At 36.8% G+C, this 22204-nt stretch overlaps 1 protein-coding gene across 1 annotated transcript in view; it reads left to right on the plus strand.

The window, feature by feature from the left end:
* UBR1 (ubiquitin protein ligase E3 component n-recognin 1) overlaps window positions 1-22204 on the plus strand; it is a 64706-nt gene that overhangs the window by 17242 nt on the left and 25260 nt on the right. The window contains exons 9-26 of the mRNA XM_026709427.2: window positions 685-792; window positions 2518-2606; window positions 3190-3288; window positions 4887-5044; window positions 6346-6445; window positions 6788-6916; window positions 7996-8182; window positions 8650-8711; window positions 9821-9931; window positions 10334-10399; window positions 10495-10596; window positions 10956-11019; window positions 12039-12163; window positions 15492-15544; window positions 15640-15742; window positions 16639-16687; window positions 20398-20552; window positions 21751-21850. Of these exons, the coding sequence (XP_026565212.2) occupies window positions 685-792; window positions 2518-2606; window positions 3190-3288; window positions 4887-5044; window positions 6346-6445; window positions 6788-6916; window positions 7996-8182; window positions 8650-8711; window positions 9821-9931; window positions 10334-10399; window positions 10495-10596; window positions 10956-11019; window positions 12039-12163; window positions 15492-15544; window positions 15640-15742; window positions 16639-16687; window positions 20398-20552; window positions 21751-21850 (1860 nt within the window). The remainder of the gene's footprint in view (window positions 1-684; window positions 793-2517; window positions 2607-3189; window positions 3289-4886; window positions 5045-6345; window positions 6446-6787; window positions 6917-7995; window positions 8183-8649; window positions 8712-9820; window positions 9932-10333; window positions 10400-10494; window positions 10597-10955; window positions 11020-12038; window positions 12164-15491; window positions 15545-15639; window positions 15743-16638; window positions 16688-20397; window positions 20553-21750; window positions 21851-22204) is intronic.

Raw genomic sequence — 22204 nt, forward strand, 5'->3', positions numbered from 1 at the left:
CACATGGAATTTTGCACAGCTTGCTGAGGATTACCTTCCAAAAGTAGATGGAAGCAGGAGTGCATTTTTAATTTTGTTCTTGTTTTTTAAGGGACAACATTATGTCTTGTTTGGGCATCATTTTCTTTTATCCCATCCTCAAATAAAATCAGATCAAATGTTAGGGCTCTATCCATTTTGTTTGGATAAAGTTCTTCAGGAACCCTTGTAGCAATAACAATAGCACTTAAACTTATATACCACTTCACACTGCTTTACAGCCCTGTCTAAGCGGTTTACAGAGTGAGCATATTGTGCACAACAATCTGGGCCCTCATTTTACTGACCACAAAAGGATGAAAGTCTGAGTCAACCTTGAGCCTGGTGAGATTTGAACTGCCAAATTGCAGGCAGATGGCAGTCATCAGAAGTAGCCTGCAATACTGCATTCTAACCACTGTGTCACCATGGTTCTTATATCTTTTTTTTTTTTCAAATGAATTGTGTTGTATCATTGATTACTGTTGCAAAATGATTACAGAAGTAAACATGAAAGTGATTGCATAAAATTACTCAGTGTGGGAGCAAGGACATTTTCAAATATGTTTCTGCTATATGTGAGTTTTTTTGCGTGATATTTTTCATAAAGATTTCAGTTAAGTCCTTCAGTAATCTAAACCCTCATATTACATGTTCCTCTTTTAGGTGATTTTCGTCAGATATTCTGTAAAATATGTTTAAAAGAAGAAGTTGGTTCAGGGAAACCTTGTCTGATAAGCATACTGATGCTGTGGGATGCAAAACTTTATAAAGGTAAATTGAATCCTGGGGAAACAACTGTTGGACAGAGCTATTGCCAACTGAGAATTTTCTAGAAGCATCTCGTGGGCCCCTCTAAGAAATGAATTAGCTGAACCTTCTGTTGTGGTCATAGAAAATACAAAACCCTTAACTTTGTGTTTTATTGATTGTGTCAAATGTATTCCCTTGTGAGAGGTACATTGTTTCCTTTAATTGAATCCTTTTAGGCATTGTCCTGGGTTTAGTGACAAGACTAGGCAGAACATGTGGCGGAAATAAATAACAATAGTATTTATTACTCTGTATAGTCAAAAAATAAATTTCACTTACTAATTAATAATGAAGTGCCTTTTCATTTAATGAATATTTAATGAATATGTGATATACTTGGACACTTCTTTTTATTTACCTAGTTTATTTAGCATCTATCTGGGAAGCCTAAGAGAGTAATCTCGTATTTTGTAGATTCCTGGTATTTTTCTTTTGCATTTTTCTTTTGCATTTTTGCTATACTTCAAGTTTCCATTTCATTATTTGGTCTCAACAGTCCTGGTTAGTTGTAAAAATTTCCCATCACTTCACACTTTTCTTTACTTTATATTATGTAATGGATCCTGTACTATTATTTCATTTGTATCTGGCAACAACTTAATTTGCCTGTGTTTAAAAGCGTTTCTGCATTCTAAGTTTGGCCTACCTTTCTTAGCTTACCAATTCATTCTTTTTCATTTCCACCTTAGCTTTCCTTAATCCTTAAACATCTTTCTCTGTTCTACTATTGTCAAAGTCTCAGACACTTCCTGTTAGGTTCTCTTGGTATGATATTCTGCCTTCTGTCTCCTACTCTTGGTCACAGCTTGGAGTCTTGGCAACCTTCAACATTGCTTTTCTGGCTGTGGTGCTAAGCTGTCTACTAAATACTCCCTTGTGCTCTTTCTTTTTTCAGTTGTGTGCACAATGGGAAGGTTGCTGGCTCCTTGTTGTGGGGAGAGGAGCAGAAAGAAGCAAATATTAGCTCTTCTTCTGCTTCTCTTTCTTTGCCACTGTTTCATGTCAATTGGTGATAGCTTGAGGCATCAAACCTTTTGCTGCTCCATGGCCTTAATCAGATCTCATTCTGTGAGACTTTTTCTTGACATCATCTGCAGTTATACTTGGGTGGTGTCCATCTTACCTCAGTTTTCTTGAGCAGCCTCCCTGCTGATCCTCAGGACTGCCTCCCCAGTCCAGGGTCTCCTCTACTCACAAGAGGCTACTCACCTAGGCGTTGCTAGTTTTTCTTTTGCTGTCTCACTGCTACTTCTTGTCTCTGCCAAATATTTCTGAGGCTTTCACTCATTCTCCTTCCAATTTCTTTCTTTTTTTTGGGCGGCGGGGGGGGGGGGTTATTTCCATCACATCTGCCTGATAGGTTGCCCCCTCTAATGTAGTTTGAACTATTCTTTAAGGATTTAGTTTCTCCACTTACATAGGCTTACATGCCAGCAGAACAAAACTTTCATGAATATGCCACTATTATGCTTAGAACCGATTTGGTTGATATTTTATTTAGTTTCTAAAAAAGGTGATATCCTTTTAGCTAAGGTTACTCACTGAGATGATTCAAGCTGTAATAGCAGTTTAGCATTTTCTCTTAAATAGGTTTTCCATTTTTATATAAGAATTGCATTTAAACTAAAGATCTACTAATTTGTAATGAAATGTTTTTGAGTGAAAAAATATTATGCATTTTTCCAGGAGCAAGAAAGATCTTACATGAACTAATCTTCAGTTCCTTTTTTATGGAAATGGAGTATAAAAAACATTTTGCTATGGAATTTGTAAAGGTAATTTATTTAATGTATTATTTTTCACCTTGGAGTAGTAAATTTTTCTTCATATTTAAATTTTTACCTCATCAGTAAAAAATAACTATTTACCTTCTGAGAGCTGTAATATAAAAATAAATACTTTAATCATTGTTGTATTCTGTAGCAAATTATAATGCAGAGGTGTACAACCAGAAGTCCAAGAAGTGTGTGTGGTCTTAAATGTCTTGGTGCGAATTACAAAACTGCTGCTTTATTTTAATTTATCTGCGGCTTTATCTTAATTTTTAAAATGAAAGCATGAGAAAATGGCTAACTATGTGGGTTAAATTATATTAATCATATTAATTAAATGGAACTTCAAAATAAATTTAAATAAAATTTAATCAAAATTAATTTTTATCCTAGATTCTCATCCACTTTGCTTTCCAGATGTATCCCATTTTCCCAAATGTTATTAACCATAGTTTGATGCTTTTGTGAAGTAAATCTTCCTGAGAGGAAATCAATATTTTATTTGTCAAATTTCTACTCTTCAGATTGCTTACGTATCATAATCCAGTCAATAAACAATACTTCCTTTTTACTTTTGTATTCACAGCATTACAAAGCTTTGCAGAGAGAATATATCAGTGATGACCACGAAAGGCAGTTTTCTGTGACAGCACTTTCAGTTCAGATATTCACTGTACCAACATTGGTATGTATACTATTATTCCGCTAAACTTTAACAGGAGCATTTTTCCTTTCCGTGGTTATAAATGGCATGTTTTCTTCTAGGACAAGGATATACTAGGGCCAAGCATATGCTAAGACACATAGCAGGCTTTAAGCTAGCTAAAATTTTCTCTTCTTTATAGTCCCTTTATGTATTATGGAATCTGGTGCATACATTCTGTGAATTTATCATTTTCCTACAAATATTCAGGCACCAAGTTTAATATGAGTCCTGACTCCCATAGAAGCCAACATACATACAATTGTATACATATTGGCTTTCCTTCAGTTGGTATTCATACTCAATGAATGAACGTTTCCAGAAGAAAGATGTTACTCTCGTGAGGTGGGCAGGAAAGAGATATTGGAAGCATTCACATGGAGAATTCTCTAGACATTATACACAAAGAGGGCTTATGAGAGATGGCTTTATCTTGTATGGAAGATAACTTTTTATTAAGTATAGTAAAACAAAAAGAGTGATATGCAGTTAAGGTTCACCATTCTACAGGTAGTCCTCGAGTTACAACAGTTCATTTGATGACTGTTCAAAGTTACAACAGCGCTGAAAAATGTGACTTATGACTGTTTTTCAACAGTTACAATTTTTTCAACATCCCCATGATCATGTGATCAAAATTTAGGTGCTTGGCAACTGGTTCATACTTCGGACCACTGCTGTGTCCCAAAGTAATGCAATCACCTTTTCTGACCTTCTGACAAGCAAAGTCAATGGGGAAGCTAGATTCACTTAACAACCAGGTTACAAACCAATCAATCGCAGTAATTCACTTAACAATTATGGCAAGAACGGTCATAAAATGGGCAAAACTCAGTTAGCAAATATCTCATTTAACAACAGAAATTTTGGACTCAATTGTGGTCATAAGTTGAGGGCTACTGCATTTTTCAGAGTATAAGATGCTCCAAAGTATAAGACGCACCTAGCTTTTGGGGAGGAAAACAAGAAAAAAAAATCTGGCTCTGCCTCCCAGCAATTTGCTTCCTTGCACCCCATTTTCTGCCTGTTCCGATCCCCACTGCCTGGAACAGGTCAAAAATGGGGCACGCAGAGGCTGAAACAGGGCACACAGAGGCCAAAAGTAAGGTGTGGAGGCTGAAAATGGGGCACGCAGAGGCAGCAATAGGCAATGCAGCCTATTCAGCTGTTTCAGGCCCTGCAGCTTGAAACAGCTGATTGTCAGGAGGCCGATCCAACCAACAATCAGCTGCTTGTGCTAATCAGTCTATGCTGAAGCTGAAACAGGTTGTTTGCTATTTGCTGCAAGGAGGCAAATTGCTGGGAGGCAGAGGCCAAAGGGTGGGGGCCGGCGGGCAGGTGCGGCTTTGGCAATATTCTCTGTATAAGATGCACAGACATTTCCACCCACTTTTGGGGGTGGAAAAAGTATGTCTTATACACTGAAAAATACGGTACCTGTGTTCAAAAGGCATGATAGGATGAATACAGACAGGTCATTATGCTATCTTCCTTTTTTATATTTTTTTCTCACGGGAATAGGATGTGAATAAAGATACGGTCTTGTGTATTTTAGATTTTGAATACATTTTTCTTTTCAGGCCCGCCATCTTATTGAAGAGCAAAATGTCATCACAGTCATAACAGAGACCCTTCTAGAAGAACTACCAAAATATTTAGATAAAAACGGCAAATTCAATTTCCAGGGTTATAGCCAAGAAAAATTGGGCCGAGTATATGCAGTTATATATGATCTTAAGTAAGTTTCCTTATTAAAGTATACACGTACTTCAGCTTGCAAATATCTTTCTGGATTCTGATCTGCTTGTTTAAAACATTGGTGTTCCTCTACACTTGACTTCACATATCGATGAATAAATTAGATATACAGAAACTAGCACTTTGAATACCAGCAATGCTTGCAGGATTGGCTGGATAAATGTTATAATTCAAATTGCAGATGAACAGTTATAATGTTAGGCAAATCTTAACAATGTGTACTATGCTTAAACTGAATAGTATCTTGAATCCAGCACTTTCTAAGATTTATAGCCATGTTCAATAAAATAATAAATATATTAGATTATTCTGGTAGTGTATTGAAGCAGTGTAGTGGCAGTGGAGAAGAATCCCAAACGTGCTTTTTTCTGTAAAGTTTCTGGTTTTTCTTTGAAGACATTTTGCTTCTCATCCAAGAAGCTTCTCCAGCTCTCAATTGTTCTTTTTATTACTAGTTTATAATATAAAATACAAAAATACAACAACAAATAATAGGAAACAAAGGAGAGGGGAAGGGGAAGTGTGGAAGAGAAGGGGGAAAGAAAAATAAGGCGTTGACTTTTCATTCCCTCTGTTGCTGTCAAATAAGACATTAACATTGAACCTCAACTTTTTACTTTTCCGTAATAGTATAAACTAGCCATTTCTATAATAACAATCTAATATAATCAGTAAAAGTCAAAATCAAAGTTTCATTTTTTTTCCACCTCAAGCACAAAATCCAGAGGTGGTTTCCAAGTAGAAACAAAAGTATTTATATTTTTTTCTGTGATCAAAACAGTCAATTTAGCCATCTCTGCTACCTCCATCAACTTTTGTAACTATTCTTCCATGATGGGAATCAAAATGTCCTTCCATTTTTGTGCATAAAGTAGTCTTGCTGCAAGAAGCTTCTTCAGCTTCTTCAAAGCTGAAGAAGCTTCTTGGATGAGAAACGAAACCTCTTCAAAGAAAAACCAAAAAGTCCAGTTGTCTCTTGAGGGGAAAAAAAAAAGCATCTTTGGGACAATCATGACCTGGATAACTGTGAATCTCCATAGACAGTGGAGAAGAATATTTGTCTTGCTGTCATTGTCACTATAAAATCATAGTCCCTTCTTGTATATTGTAAAGAAAGCAATTTATCCCTTTAAAGAAAGTCTTTTCTATTTTGTGCCATGTTTCAGATCTTCCAAGATAATAGTCATCTCATAAACAAAATTAGTATCAGTCAACTCTGCAAATTTCATGCTATGAAACTAACTATGCTACATTTAAAAAAATGTTTATTTCTTACAATAGGTATATTTTAATCAGTAAGCCTACTGTGTGGACAGTTAAATTGCGGCAACAATTTTTGGAAGGGTTCAAATCTTTCCTGAAGATTCTTACTTGTATGCAGGTATAGTTTATAATCTGTACTATTTATTACACTCAAATGATAATTAGTATAGTGGCTAATAGTATACTCCAGTGTAGCTGTACTCTAATATTTTCTTATTATTTTGCATTTATATGGTTTAAAATGATTCTAAGGAACTCTGCTTCTATTAAGTGACTATAAATTAACTTTTGTCAGTGTAATGAATTCCAATGATTACAAAATAACATGCCCTATTTTTATTCAAAAATAAAAATTTCCTCAATTCAATTGACACTTCCATAGCTATTTATTTAAGCTTATGGTCTTAATACTTCTCTGAGTAATTTTGACTTGAGTTCTCTGGATCTTGGTTTGTTGCAGGGAATGGAGGAAATAAAGCGACAAGTTGGGCAGCATATTGAGGTGGATCCTGATTGGGAAGCAGCCATTACAATCCAGATGCAGTTGAAGAACATTCTCTTGATGTTTCAGGAGTGGTGTGCCTGTGATGTAAGCTGCATAGTAGAAAGGACTTGCAGTGATCTGGAGTTTCTTACGAGTAAACTCCTCTCCCTAGGCTTGAACAACATGACTGTTCTACTGTCACTCATTTTTTCCCCTTGGGAATTCTTAAAAATGAAATATTTAATTGAAATATTAAAAGCACTTAACTTTGAACGGCCTCTAGAATTATTGAGAATTATTTACGAAAAAGAAAAGAAAAACCTTTCTTTACCACAAGACTGTGTTGTTGTTTTTTACACGTAGATTCTGATTTTGATAGCTGTTGTGGGTAAAACAAGTGGTTTATAATTTTTTAAATGTTGCTTATTTTTTGGAATGCCATTTCTTAAAGTCATTAAAGGTAGTCCTTGACTTATAACAGTTCATTTAGTGACCGTTCAAAGTTAACAAAGGCACTGATAAAAGTGACCTGTTTTTCACAGTTGCAACCTTTGCAGCATTCTCATGATCATGTGATCAAAATTCAGGTGCTTGGCAACTGGTTCATACTTGTGTTCCAAGGTCACCTTTTGTGACCACCTGACCAGCCAAGTCAAAGGGGAAGACAGATTCACTTAACAACCAGGTTACTAACTTATTAACTTCAGTGATTCACTTAACAACTGTGGCAAGAAAAGTCATAAAATGGGGTAAAACTCACTTAACAAATGTCTCACTTAGCAACAGAAATGTTGGGCTCAATTGTGGTCGTAAGTTGAGGACTACGTGCACAAATCTCTATAGAAAATACAACTATTTTTATTGATAAATTCAAGAATTGTAGAACTAAGAATTATTGCATTTCTTCGAATATAGTTAAATAGATCTTTTCATTTAAAACCAAAATTAAAAAATTATTGGTACAAAGTGTTGCTTTTTTGCTAGAATTCAACAAAATGTTGTTTGCTTTTCACTAAAAAAATAACAAGTATAGGGCAGGTAAAGTTTTGTTAAAATTTAATGCTCCATGATTTTACTTTATCACTGATGTACATATCCGACAAATTTGTTTGCAGAAACACAGCTACTATGATTCAGTGTTATACTACCATTAACTATTATTGTAAAAATACTGTAATTTCCAGGAAGAACTCTTGGTTACAGCTTATAAGGAGTGCCATGCAGCAGTAATGAGATGTAACAACTGTGCCGGTAATTATTCACGGGAGAAAGCAGTGATCAATTTATGTGGCCATACTTTGGAATGCAAACGGTTCAAGGTATCAATGGATCCTGTGAGCATCCATCTCCCATTGTCTAGGATGCTAGCTGGTAAGTGCCCGTTGCTTAATAATGGCTGAGAATTGATTTTCCCTTTTAAAGTCTGGTCAGATTTGATAAAAAATATAAGGCTTTGGATTTCTCAGGTGTAGGTTATAATTAAGTATATTTATTATCATGTATATTATTGGCTGCTTGACCTCTATAAGTGCAGTTAATAGAACTTAAGTGCAAGATAATAAAAATTCATCCATCCATCCATATATGTGTGTATATATATATCATATATATCCTTATATATGTTCACAGTGTTATTATTAACATTTTAATATTCCCCTGGATGTAGCCTTTAAAATGCTTTTCTTAATTGGTGCCACACTCTTAATTACTTGCTGGCAAATGTATGTTTGATATGAAAAACCTTGCCTATAAGTAATTTTGAAGTGCACGGTGATAACCAATGGGTCTTTTATCTCCCGCTTAATCAAAAGTAAAATCTCTGGTAATGTCTTTTCTAGGTCTGCATATACAGTTGAGCAAAACTGGAATAATTTCAAGACTCGAAGAGTTTTTTTCATCAGTAAGTATCTTCTGCAGTTCAATCAGTGTGAGAGTTAGAATGGTTGAGTAAGTGTGCTAGATCTTTTTTGTTCATATTCCAGTTTAAATTCACTATCTAGATATAAAGCTCATTGCAGCCAATTGCTGATTCTTAATCATCTTCATTACAGTAATACGATTGGATATAGTTGAAGGACAAAGTAGAATATGCTTTGCTTTGAGTTATTTGAAGGAAAAGTGCTAAAAAATACAGATTAGTAATGAGCTATTAATAAAGGACTAATTCTGCATTCAACACTGGGTTCATAGGCTGTCTTAACTACAGTGCCACATAGAGCTACAAAGTAGAAGTCCAGTCTTCAAATTAACCTACGTTGTAAATCAAAAGAAGATCTCATATAATCCATGTGTTATGGCTAAGGAACATGGAAGGTCTCATATCAGCCTCAAATGCTAATAGGCAGTTAGCTGCATTGGCCTTTTAATGAGAGAGGTGAACTGACAAGCATCCTTGTACAATGTACTGTATATCTTTCTGCAAAGAAAATGTAACCCTTCCCCAGTGGGTTTGAATAGATCCACAAAACTTAAGCATCATTTTTCATTGAATCTTATCTTACCAGGATGTGGTTTTTGTTTTCCTAATTCTTTTAGGCACTGGCCCTAGACATAGAAGGTGAATAGTATCTATTGAAGGGGGTGAATAGTACATTGATGACCATATAAATTCACTGATGACATTATGTATCATTTCATATAAATTATAAATAGCATTGCAAACAAAACAATAACTTGTGGCATGCAATATTGTAATTACCAAAGGCCAAGAAACAGTAGCCTGATGTTTATTGTGCATCTTTGTCACAAAAAGACCAGTTGCTAACAACTACTGTTGTGATCAAAAAGCTAAGAAAATTTGAGGGGCCTGTGTGGAATGTGGCTATGTTATTTAGTCGTCTTAAGTTTTGGGGAAGAGAAAATAATCTTCAGCTATTTTTGAAGTAATTTTCCAATCCACAAGTTATCTTCAGACAGGAAGGATATTGGTTTGCAGTGGTTTATCTGCTGTCAGTGATTAATTATGCAAACTAATTGTTTTAAAAATCATATTTTCTGCATTATTTTTAGAAAGAATTCCAAGTGCAGCAGTTGATAGAATATCCTTTGCGCTGCCTAGCATTGGTTGCTCAGGTTGCTGCGGAAATGTGGAAAAGGAATGGACTGTCTCTAATCAGCCAGGTATTCTCCAAATGACCATGAATGTATTTGTTTTTACAAATATAAGTCATAAGTTGAGGATGACCTGTAATTAAGCTTTCTGCAACACAAACATCTATGAGGGTGAAGGTTCATTCTACAAGCTTATGGTTTCTGAGCGTTTCTGAACAAAAAACTATTCACTGAGAAAATGGGAGATAGTATTTAGCACAGATTGTGAGAGAATAGATAGAGATCATTTTCTGGTGATAACTGACTCTTAACTCTTGTCTTGAAACCAGCTTCCTTTTGTCCAATTTCAGGTGCTAGAGAATTTGTATTGTAATTACTTTGGACATTTTTTAACTGAAATTCTAATTCTATGTTTATAAAAACAAAAGCTCAACTCTATGCATGAAAATGTATTCATTTTTTTTCTTTCAGATGTTTTATTATCAGGATGTTAAATGTAGAGAAGAAATGTATGATAAGGACATAATTCTCTTGCAGGTGACTATATCTTTAATCTTGCAGTAACTGCTTCTTATATATCTGTTATTTTCTAATTTTTTAATACTGTTTATAATAATATTTATATCTCATAGATTGGCGCAGCATTTATGGATCCAAATAGTTTTCTTTTGCTTGTCCTCAAACGGTATGAACTGCTTAATGCCTTCAAGAAGACAGTGCCAACTAAACACCAGGTAAACAGACTATGATGTTCATTGTACTGTTGAAAACCGAATTATGTACTAATCCATACAAACTTCATGTATAATGTGTTTGCCAGAACCAGAACAGACCAAACATCATATTTTTCCACCAGAATGCATGGGACAATACTTCAGAACACTAATCTATGTATTTCATGTTCAAAACACAGTTTTTGGTTGACACACAAGCACACGCTGCCCCCACCCCCAAGGTCTCCTGCTGCAGCTTGCAACATAATTAGATGACATGTAATTCAAATTTTGAATTTGTTTGATGAGTAATGTATAAATAGTTTTATATTATTTCAGATAATCGTGTTTCAAGAATGCAATTTGTTTTAATCTTATAGGATTTCAATAAAAAATGTAACACATTGATAGAAGAAATGCTTCAAGTCCTCATCTATGTTGTAGGTAAGAAAGACCATTTTTTAGAAAAGATGGGGATACAGGTAGTCCTCGACTTACAACAATTCATTTAGTAACTGTTCAAAATTACAGCGGCACTTAAAAAGTGGCTTATCATTTTCATACTTAGAGTATCCCCCATGGTCACGTGATTTACGTACAAATACTTGACAACTGGTTCGTATTAATGATGATTTCACTGTTCCAGGGTCATATGATCACCTTTTGTGACCTTCTGACAAGCAAAGTCAATGGGAAAGCCAGATTCACTTAACAACCATGTTACTAATTTAACAACTGCAGTGATTCACTTTACAAATGTGGTAAGGAAAGTTGTAAGATGGGACAAAATTCACTTAACAAATTTCTCACTTAGCAACATAAATTCTGGGCTCAATTGTGGCCATAAGTCAAGGACTACCTGTATTTTCTTTTTGGGATCATTTTTGCTATGTATAAGAAAAGAGTGTGGTTGAAAATAGAAAAAAGTAATCTTATTAAGCCTATTGAACAGCTGCGCATCACTAACACTTAAATTCAGTATTTGAAACCACAATTACCATTGACCAAGTACTGTGGCAAAATGTCATTATCTAGACCACTGCTTTAGCAATATTATTAAGTGTGCCTGACACTATCAGTGTATGGTTAATTAACTCCAGTTAAGGGCACATCTGGCACATCTTGTGAAGTGCTGTATTCACAACTAATTTGGACAACTGCACTTATATAAAGAAGCAGAAAAAAATTCAGCTGATAAAAGAAAAGAAAAACCACTAATTGACAGATGTTTTGCACAAAAAAATAGCAAGATGCAAGACAGCTTCTCTCTGTTGCACTCCAGAACTTGTTATGATTTGTTCAACGTTTTGGAGCATTTTATGCCAGTTGTAAAATACTGTTCCTCTATTCTTGGTCTTACAGCATGATTCCTTGAATAAATGAGTGCATGCCACTATTTTTGTGTCTGTGTATTTGTGTATTTGTAATAATCCCTTGGGTATTTTTTTTGTATTCTTTATTAGGGGAAAGATATGTCCCAGGAGTAAGTAATGTGACAAAAGATTATGTGACAATGCGAGAAATTATCCATCTGCTGTGTATTGAGCCAATGGCACATAGTGCTATTGCAAAATCTTTGCCTAAAGATGTGAGTAATTTCTTTTCTTTGCCTCTCCTATATATTCTTACAGTCACTCCTTGCTTAACAACCATTCATTCAGTGAGTACTCTAAGTAACAACAGTGTGGAACAATGGTAGTTACTACCAGTCCTCAGAGTTATGACTCTTGTAGTGCCAACATTTTGGCGGTTGGCAATTGGCCAACATTTACAACCGCAGTGTGTTTCAAAGGAGCTGGCTGGGAAGTAGGCAGTGGGGCAGAGTATGTAGAAGAGGCAGGGCAGTGGTACAGGTGGCAGCTCCCTGGACAAAGATAGCAGCTGTCGGTGCTGTGCGATCCAGTCCCAATTAGGTCATTAAGACCTATCATTTACTTTTCTTTTGACAGATGTTTAGAGATGCCTGCTCAAATCTTTTATTTTTTTAGCGATTATTACGGTCAATCCCAGCTCATATGCCTGTACTCAGTGCAAATTTTGCATGCTTGCTTCTTCATTTTACAGGTTTTATAGCCTGTCTAGTTCAAAAGGCTTTGGCGGTCTATATAATACATTAAATTATTAAAGCAATAATATAAATCAAAATGATAAAGAGCAACAGTAATAATAAATTAGCTCTCTCAAAGAGAAACACCAATTGGGATCATATTCATGCAGAGTTTCAGTTACCTGTGTGTACCACTGATGTTTTTGCATCAAATTTTGCAACATGGAGGCTGCATGAAGAAAAGTAGACTTGTTTATGACTATGATTTACTTGTGAAAATTTTTTAAAAAAACCTAATTTTATTTTAGGATCAAGGGAGTTTATCTCTTTATTTTTGCTCTGTGGTATCCTTGGATTGTTGCTGTACTTGTAGCATCTTGCCAGAGATATGGATTAGCATGAATACTTGTAGATGTAGGTTATTTTCTTTCAAAAGAATCGTGTGTCAGGTTTCCAAGTAACACATCCAACGGAATCAAAACTCCAAGGCAGGCATGTTCTTCAAAGTATAGATTTATTAGGCATGTCATATTGGCACATCTGGGGAAACCCAACTCTAAACCCCCTTGGGTTTCCCCCATAGTTAAAAGTAGAATGTTCTTTCCCCTTCCCTTGTAGTCCATCACATGGTCCAATCAGGCCACAGTCCAAGGGTCGCTTGGTCACAGATCCCACCTCCTTGCACCTGGTGGGAAAGTCCTTGGTTCTCAGAAGAAAGAATGCTATTATGGCTACAATCCTCTAGCTATTTCTTCCTCCCTCCTCCTGTTTCCACAGCTTGACGCGCTTTGCTGTGATAGCCCTGAAAGTGCTGGGTAGGGGGAGGTTGCAGGGCTGACATCGTTCTCACCTAGAGGTATAGGCAGTCTTCATTTACCAAGTGCCTTGTCTAGCGACTGTTTAAAGTTACAATGGTGTAAAACGAACCGGTTTTGCGACCAAATACTTGAATTCACAATAATGGCAGCATCCCATTGTCATGTGATTGCTATTTGAGTGCTTCTTTAGCAGCAAGCATTTATGACTGGCAATGACTGCCAGCCATATAATCACCATTTCTGACCTTCCCAACCAGCTGGCAACAACCAGAGTTAATGATGAACATGGGAGTAAAGTTATAGTCACATGACAACTCATTTAATGACCACAGTGACTTACTTAAAGACCAAATAGGAAGTGATGTTGTAAGTCTGCCAAAGCCACACGATTTTCCATTTAGTGACCACAGCACATAGTGTCAGCGTTGCCCATCCCAATTGTGGTTGCTAAATGGGATCACCTATATGGAATAATATCCAGAGAAGGCTTTTTCATAAAAAAGCAGAAAACTTATAGCTATTTCTTCAAATGCAATATCCTTTTTCCTTAGAGTGAATGATTTGTTTCCTTCTTTATATGTTCTTACCATTACCATAATATTATTCTGACCTTAGTACAAGGAGTTCTTGTTTAGTGTCTGCCTTGGTTAGTGTCCATTAGCGGTTATGATGATGATGAAAAAGTAACTTTAAGGGTCCTAAACTTTACAGGTTTTTAGAGCAAAAGAAACTGAAATACAGTTGTAAAATTGGGGTGTTTCACTGCTCACATAACAATTGCTGGTCCCAATTGTGATTGCTTAATGAGGACTATCTGTAATTGCAAAACACCACACTCATATTCCTCATCCAAATCTAACCCCAATCCCCATTCAGAAAAAATCAGAATCTAGCATCCAGCATGAGGAAGACAAGATCCTCTGCGTTCTGTCCTGAGTCCAGTAGAATCTCTTGATTCTCTATCTCAGCATGTTCCACAGGTAAACCAACTACTTTCGATAGCCCAATCAACTCTTGAAATTACCAAGCCACCATTTAATCATTAAAGATAATCAGAAATAGATCCAATCTATAGGCTAGATACGTATATCTCTGCAGAAGCAACCTTAAGTAGAGTTGACCAGCTTGCAGTTACGGTGTTGCAGACTCCTACAATCACATGGTCTCCATTTGTTACCTCTGACATTAGGTTAATCAAGGACATAATGTCCTTGCTTAACAACCCTCAGTGGTTTGCTTTAAAACAGCAATTGGGAGTATTGGAATTGCCCACTCTAAACAGAGTAGGCACATGATGTTGTGCTTTACCATGGTGGTGCAGTGGAGATGTGTGGTGGCTCAGTGGTTAGAATGCAGTATTTCAGGCTAATTCTCCTGACTGCCGAGGGTTCAATCCTGACCAGCTCAAGGTTGACTCAGCATTCCATCCTTCCGAGGTCAGTAAAATGAGGATTTAGACCAGGGGTGGGCAACTATGGCCCTTTTATGAATTATGGACTTCAACTCCCAGAATTCCTGAGCAAGCCATGCTAGCTCAGGAATTTTGAGAGTTGAAGTCCACAAGTCATAAAGGGGCCATAGTTGCCCACCTCTGATCTAGACTGTTGGGGGGCAATATGCTGACTCTGTAAACTGCTTAGAAAGGGCTGTGAAGCACTGTGAAGCAGGATATAAGTCTAAGACAAGTGCTATTGCTATTTACAACCATTTTACTTAGCAATAGCAATTCTGGTCCCAATTGCCATTGTTAACTGATTATTATTCATACATAAAAAAAACCTCTGCATTTCAGGATTCTCTCTCAGCCTATTTCATGTGTATTATTTCCTTGGTAGGAACTAGAAGGGGATTATTGTGAAGAGAGAGAAGTATCAGAAAACATAATCGCATGATTCATCAGCCAATACAATATGTAAGCCTGATGAGAATCTAGTTTGCTTTTCAACACAAATGGTTGTGATTTAGATGTGCTGCTCTCTTGATTTGTTTTAAATTTACTATTTTCATCCCTCTATTTTGCTAACAACCACGCATGGTGCATGTCTTAACAGGAAAACAATGAGACTGGTTTGGAGAAGGTGATTCACAAAGTGGCCTTGTTCAAGTAAGTGCTCTTTTTAAATAAATACTTTTAAAATTATAAGTAATTGTTAAATAATTGCAATGTGATTGAAAATAAACTTTTTTATTTAACTAAAGAAAACCTGGTGTATCAAGCCATGGAGTTTATGAATTGAAGGAAGAATGCCTCAAGGAGTACAATGTATTTTTTTACCATTATACCAAGACTCAGCACAATAAGGTAAGAAAGCATTTCATAGAAATACGAAGTTAGGACATTGACATGGATTTCTTCTACAACTTAAGTAGGTTTATTTAAGCAAGAGGCAAAGAAGGAAGAATGTTAATTAAAATCACTGTGAAATAAAAGGTATGTTTTATCACTGAAAATAATATTTTATTTGTTTGCTTAGTTATAGTTTTTCTATATTACCCTATTCCAAAATGACTTCTTGAGATTCACAATAATTGCCATAGAACCCTGCCAACAATCAATAAGCAATATATTTATTATACATAAAAGGAATTTTCCAGGGACTTTTCAGTTTTTTTCCTAAATGCAAATAGTCAAAGTGAATAGCAAAAACAATATACTGTCTGCAATTTTTGTTTTAAGATTTTCTTTAGCTCATCAGTGGTGGGCAATATAGGTGGGCAACAAAGGTGGCCTGCAGGTGACACCTATCTCCTTGATTCTTTTATAGTGCCCCAAGCCTTGACCTTATTACTGAAATTCAACAATTTAATTGCATTGATTGGTCCTAAATTTTGCCTTTTATCCCCATGTAAGTAAAATAATTATGTTAAATCTCTGATGGATATTGTGCACCTATTTGGCTAATCTTTCCAAAATGCAAAATTGAAGGACAGAATTGTCGAAGCTTCTTGGATGCAAAAAGTCCAATTGCCTTTTGAAAAAACACAGAGGTGGGCTGCACTTACGGTCACAACTGGTTCGCTGGTTGTGAGCGCACGCTCAATTTGTGGAAATAGGAACAATTTATATTTTTGGCTTCTGCTTCAGCTTCTTCAATCTAGTCCCTTTTTTGGACTCAGTTGTTTATAAGTGCTTTTGGTAGATTCACATCATTTACATGTTGATATACAGAAAGAAAATGAAGTTATTCATTTTTACAGGCTGAACATATGGAAAAGAAAAGAAGAGTACAAGAAAATAAAGATGAAGGTAAAAACCGTTATATTATGAAAGAAAATGGAGGGATAGTTGATGTAGCTGTAATGTCTTATTTACTGTATATGAAGTTGGCAATTATAATAATCCTAATGATTATGTGGAATTGGTTAATGAAACCATTTGTTTCTGAATTATTTGCTATCAGCCAGAAACTGGGAGGCTTAAGATTTTATATCTCATTTTTTGTTTACTTTTGTAGAAATAGACCTTATGATTTTGTAGTATGGATCTTACGATTTCTCCATTTCTGGCTGAGTTTGGAGTGATCATGGCGGTTTTGTGAGTTCATTAGATGCTGAAATATAGATATTAGGCTGAAATTGGGGTGCTTACATTTCCATTAAATAGGAATTATAAGCACTGTCGCCAACATGATTAATAGCTGTTAAGTATTTATTTATTTATCCCATCTGTGTAGCAGCCCATCTCAAATATATGACTTTGGGCTAAAAACAAAGCAACAATTTTAAAAGCTTAATATATTTTATATTGAATACACATCTACACACAAATCACACTATAAAAACATTAAAAAAAATTGTTAAACACAATAGTGTTCATAGTAACCCAGATACAAAAAACAACAGGAACAACTTTCATGGCTGCCACATAGGCTCTACCATACATCTGGATTCCCAAGCCTGGTGGCAGAACCACATCTTTAAAGCCACAAAAAGCCAGTAAGATTGGCGCCAATGTAATCTCTGACAGGATAATGTTTGAAAGGGCAGATACCTCAATAGAGAAGGCGATCTTTTTGAGCCCTGACAAATGATGTCCTGCAACATTTAGCACTCAGAACATGCCTTTTCTGCTGGACAGGTAGGCATAATTGATCAGAAAGGTCCCTCAAATAATTCCTCTGCTAATTATGCTGCATTCCAAGTCATTGCTTTGGTCCTATAGTTTTACTGTGCAAGGATTTATTTAGGTATATGCAAAATATAAACAAAGATTAATATAGGAGCAGATGAGTAGTTCTGGCTAAAATTATAGCCTATTGATTTCCAGAAGTATCTATAAGTTACTCTAAACAAGGAATGCCCATACAAATATGATTAGACTACAACTCCAGTCAGTTCTCCTGACAGCTAAGATTGATGAGAGTCAAAATGCAATAAAATCTGGATGATGATCTCTATCCCCCATCTCTCCCTCCCTCACTCCATATCTATCTATCTATCTATCTATCTATCTATCTATCTATCTATCTATCTATCTATCTATCTATCTATCTTTCTATCACATTTCTGATCCACCTATCTGCCTCAAAGAAGGACTCTTGATAAGAGCCATAATACATTGATCATTATTGCTCTGAACCTATGTTGTGGTGCCTTAATACATTTTAAATTCAAAGCTTTATCAGTGCTACTATTAAGTAGTACCAATTTGCTTAACAAGTTCTAAAATTAGTCAGGGAGTAGATCAGTGGAAGAAACAATAGCTCAATAATCACATACTGTAGTTTGCATTTGCAAAGTTGGCAAGTTAGATTTCTTGGCTTACCTCTTAAAAGGTCTCTGGATGTTAGTAATTAGCCAGTCTTGGCTGATGTAATAAAACTAAGTTGTGGTGTATTTTATTAGTATATCTAGATGGAAAGCCACCAAAAGTTTATCAAGACTTTGGACTAGACCAGGGATCTGAAATTGCTCAAAGAGCCATTTGGACCCGTTTCCCACAGAAAAGAAAACACAGAGAGCCACAAAACCTGGGTGGGCATGTCCAACTCTATGTCACTCACTCCCACCCAGTCACATGACATACACCCCAGCCATGCCTACCCAGATCTTGTGGCTCCCGGTATTTTCTCTTGGAAACAGGTATCTCTGTCTCTCTCTCTCTCTCTCTCTCTCCCCCCCCCCTCATCTCTCTTTCTCCCTCTCTGCTCTCTTTCTCTCTCTCTGCTCTCTTTCTCCCTCTGCCTCTCGTCTCTCTCTCCCTCTTTCTCTTTGTCTGTCTTTCTCCCTCTTTCTTTGTCTCTTATCTCTCTCTCTTTCTCTCACCTCTCTCTCCCCCCACCCCTCTCGTGTCTGTGTGTGTGTGTTCCCTCTTGAACTATTTCCAAAAACAGGAGAGGGCTGGGTTTTTTTTCTGATGTTCTTTCTTCTTTGGGTGCTTTTTACCATATGATTTAAATCAACAGTCATTTCAGGTTCCCAGATAAATGAAGCTCTTTCGTCCCCCTGCTGTGGCTTCCTGTCGACTGAACCCACCACTGGCTGGCCCCATGACGCACAACTTTCTCTCCATCCCGAGACACTGACCCTGCTGCGACCGATGCTCCGTGTCATAATGGCTCCAGGAGGAGGAAGGGACACTATCTCCCCCATTGTGAAGCGCACTAAATTTAAGTGGGCAGGCCATGAAGGTGGTGAGAGCAGCAGTGTCAGCCAGAGCCGGACCGGGCAGTGTCTAGGGGCGGAGAAAAAGTTGTGCATCTCCCCAAGCGACTGAAGTGCACACAGCACCAACCAAGGCCGGAAGAAGAGGCAAGTACAAGGGCGGATCACTCCCGTTCTGGAATATGGAGCAAGTCTCCATCTGCCACTGTCGCCCTTACCTTCTTAGACGAGGAGTGACTGCGAGGGAAGGGGCTAGCCAGTGGTGCATTCAGCTGACAGGCAGCTGTAGCAGAGGGCCCAAAGAGCATGCAGCTCTGGAGCCATAGGTTGCTGACACCCGGACTAGACGAAGTAAAAAAATATCCCTAAAGAAAGCAGTGATGAATCCACTTCCTCATTATTGCTGAAAAAAATTGCACAGATGTGTCCATTAAGTAACCTGAATTCAGCTTAGCAGAGATTTATTTCATTTTGACCTAAGCATTGGAGCAGCAAGAGACGTTGGCAGTAATAATGGGCAGTTATTTTCAAATAATAATGAAAATAAAATCAAGAGTCTGTATGAAGAAGATCACTACAGATACCTGGACCTCCTTCAAGCTGACAGTTTCAAGCACTGAAGTCAAGAAGATTGAAGTGGATCTTAAAGTCCAAGCTCAGTGGAGGAAATAACATCAAGGCAATTAACACCTGGGCAATTCCAGTCATTAGATATACAGCTGGAATAATGGACTGGATTTAAGCAGAACTAAAACCCCTGGATAGGAAAACCAGAAAATAATGACAGTGAATCAGATCCTTCATCCATAGTGATATTGACAGATTCTACCAACCCAGGAGCATAGGTGGGTATGGAATGTTGGACGTGCACCAGATAGCTGAAGAAGATAAAGGGGCACTGGAAGACTACCTGAAGGACAGTGAAGTAGATATACTGAAGCTAGTATACAATGAGGGCTTCGTGAAAGACCATAGTGACTTACAAGAAAGACCAAATGAAGAATAGAAAAGAAACATGGCAAAGCAAAGTATTACATGGCCAGTGTACATATGCGCGCACGCACGCGCGCACACACACAAAGCATAACATCAAGGCAGTAATCAGTGCAATGTGGCTAGGGCATGAGTGTCTGAAATATCACCAGATCTAGGAATGTTCATATGTCTCACAAAACACTGTATAAGAAGAAGCAAGTACAGTTGGTTTTGTCTTCTCGTAAGGGTAATTTCTATTTCCTGGCTATATATTAGTTCATCGATATCAACCAAATCTGAAAGCTTAGACTTCTTTCATTCATAATACTGTAAGATGGGTAGGCAGTAATGCACTAATATATGTCTGCATTTTTGTAGCACTCCCACCACCTACACCTCCAGAATTCAGTCCTGCTTTCAGAAATGTGGTGAATGTTCTCAACTGTGATATCATGATGCTTATTCTTAGAACTGTCCTGCAAAGAGCACTAGAGCTGGAAAATCACATGTGGACAGAAGCTATGATACAGATGGTATGTTTGTCAGCCCTGACTTGTTAGAATGAGACCATGTTTTAGCAATATCTTTATCTTAAATGCTTTTGGGGATTTCCAGTATATATTTTTCAAAATCATTTGTATGCTCTACCTCAAATGATTCCTAACTCCATATATCTATAAGTATGTGGGCTTTTGGAGACCTATATTTGCCCTAGAGTTTTATTTATTTCAAAACAATTCTTGATATCTGTTTTATTATCATCTAAACAATGGACATCAGCATGCATACAATGATATATTTGACATCAGGGATAATTCATGAAAGAAATCATGATTGTCTTCATTTTTTGAATTATAGAAATATCCTCTTTCCCCTCCCTCACTTCCCCAAGTAAGCTATTGATTTGTACATCAGGGAATAATTTATGAAAGACATCATGACTGTCTCTATTTTTTGAATTATTAAAATCAGAATTTTTAAATTTGTATATTGATCAGCAGGCAAAAGGAGGCATATTCAATTTTAATGCATGTACTTGAAAGATATGGCTCTTTTCTCTCTGTTTCCATTAGTACTGCGGTAGACATCCAAATAATTGAACTGAGTTTTTGTATTAAACACCAGAAGGCCAATAATTTACTCAGGAGAATTTCACCAATCCTTCTCTTCTTATGGTATTGCTTGGATTAGGGGATTGTGTTCTTTACATATCTTACATTTACATGAACCTAGGCAAAATGACCTGGCAGCATTTTGAAAAACTTCCATGTTTGGCCGTTCATTTGCCTATTTTACCTTATTGAGGTCAAATACCAGCACTGCAGGGAATCCAAAAATGTTCTTTAGTGTCGAGGGATAGAATAACAACTTGTCAGAGCTTCTGAATACCTCACCTTATACCCAACATAATCAAAATGAAGTTAATTTTCAATTGTTCTTTTCTTCTGTCTCAGGATGTATTAATCTTTTCTAACTCTTTCCCCCTTAACACTTTGTTTGTTCCCTCTGCATTTCCATGGCCAGGTCTACATCCCTTCACATCCTATTGTGGCAAGCTGGTTTGGGGTATTTGTTTAATTGCTGTGTGTCTCACCATCCAAATACAAGCCTGGTGTTTGTTTCTGTCCTAAAAGATGGTTGTGGCTAAGATTGGCTAGAGTGGTTACCTGAACTATTAAGAGAATATTCCATTACTCTGAAGGATTAAATTTGCTACCCGTCTCTACATAGGTCCTTCACCTCCTTTCTTTGGGTTTACTTGAAGAGAAGCGTCAGTTAGAGGAGATTCCAGAGGAAGAAGTGACCTTTGATTTCTATCATAAAGCTTCCAGTAAGTGTGCCACCTTGGAAAAAGAAAATCTATATTTAGCAACTAGCTCGATACCCATGCTTCACTATGAAACTATGTGGTCGGGCTTAGTTTTGGGGGAAGAAAATAAGGGGAAAAAATTCTGCCTCTGCCTACCATCATCCATGGCTGTTTGGAAAGTGAAACAGTATTTGCTATGTGAGCAAGAAGGAGACAGCAAGGAGCCTGGGCGTGGCTTAGCTCAACTGTTCTGTACTAAAGCTGCTTGGTACTCTGAAACTGAAACTCGTTTCCTCTGCTTGTGTTTTGCATTTGGAACAGGTTTCTTTTCAGGTGGGGCGGGGAGTAGAACTCATTAGCATCAGAGCATGTTAT

Source organism: Pseudonaja textilis, chromosome 1, assembly GCF_049901715.1.
Source record: "Pseudonaja textilis isolate UNSWEBS1 chromosome 1, rPseTex1.2, whole genome shotgun sequence".
NCBI lineage: Eukaryota > Metazoa > Chordata > Lepidosauria > Squamata > Elapidae > Pseudonaja > Pseudonaja textilis.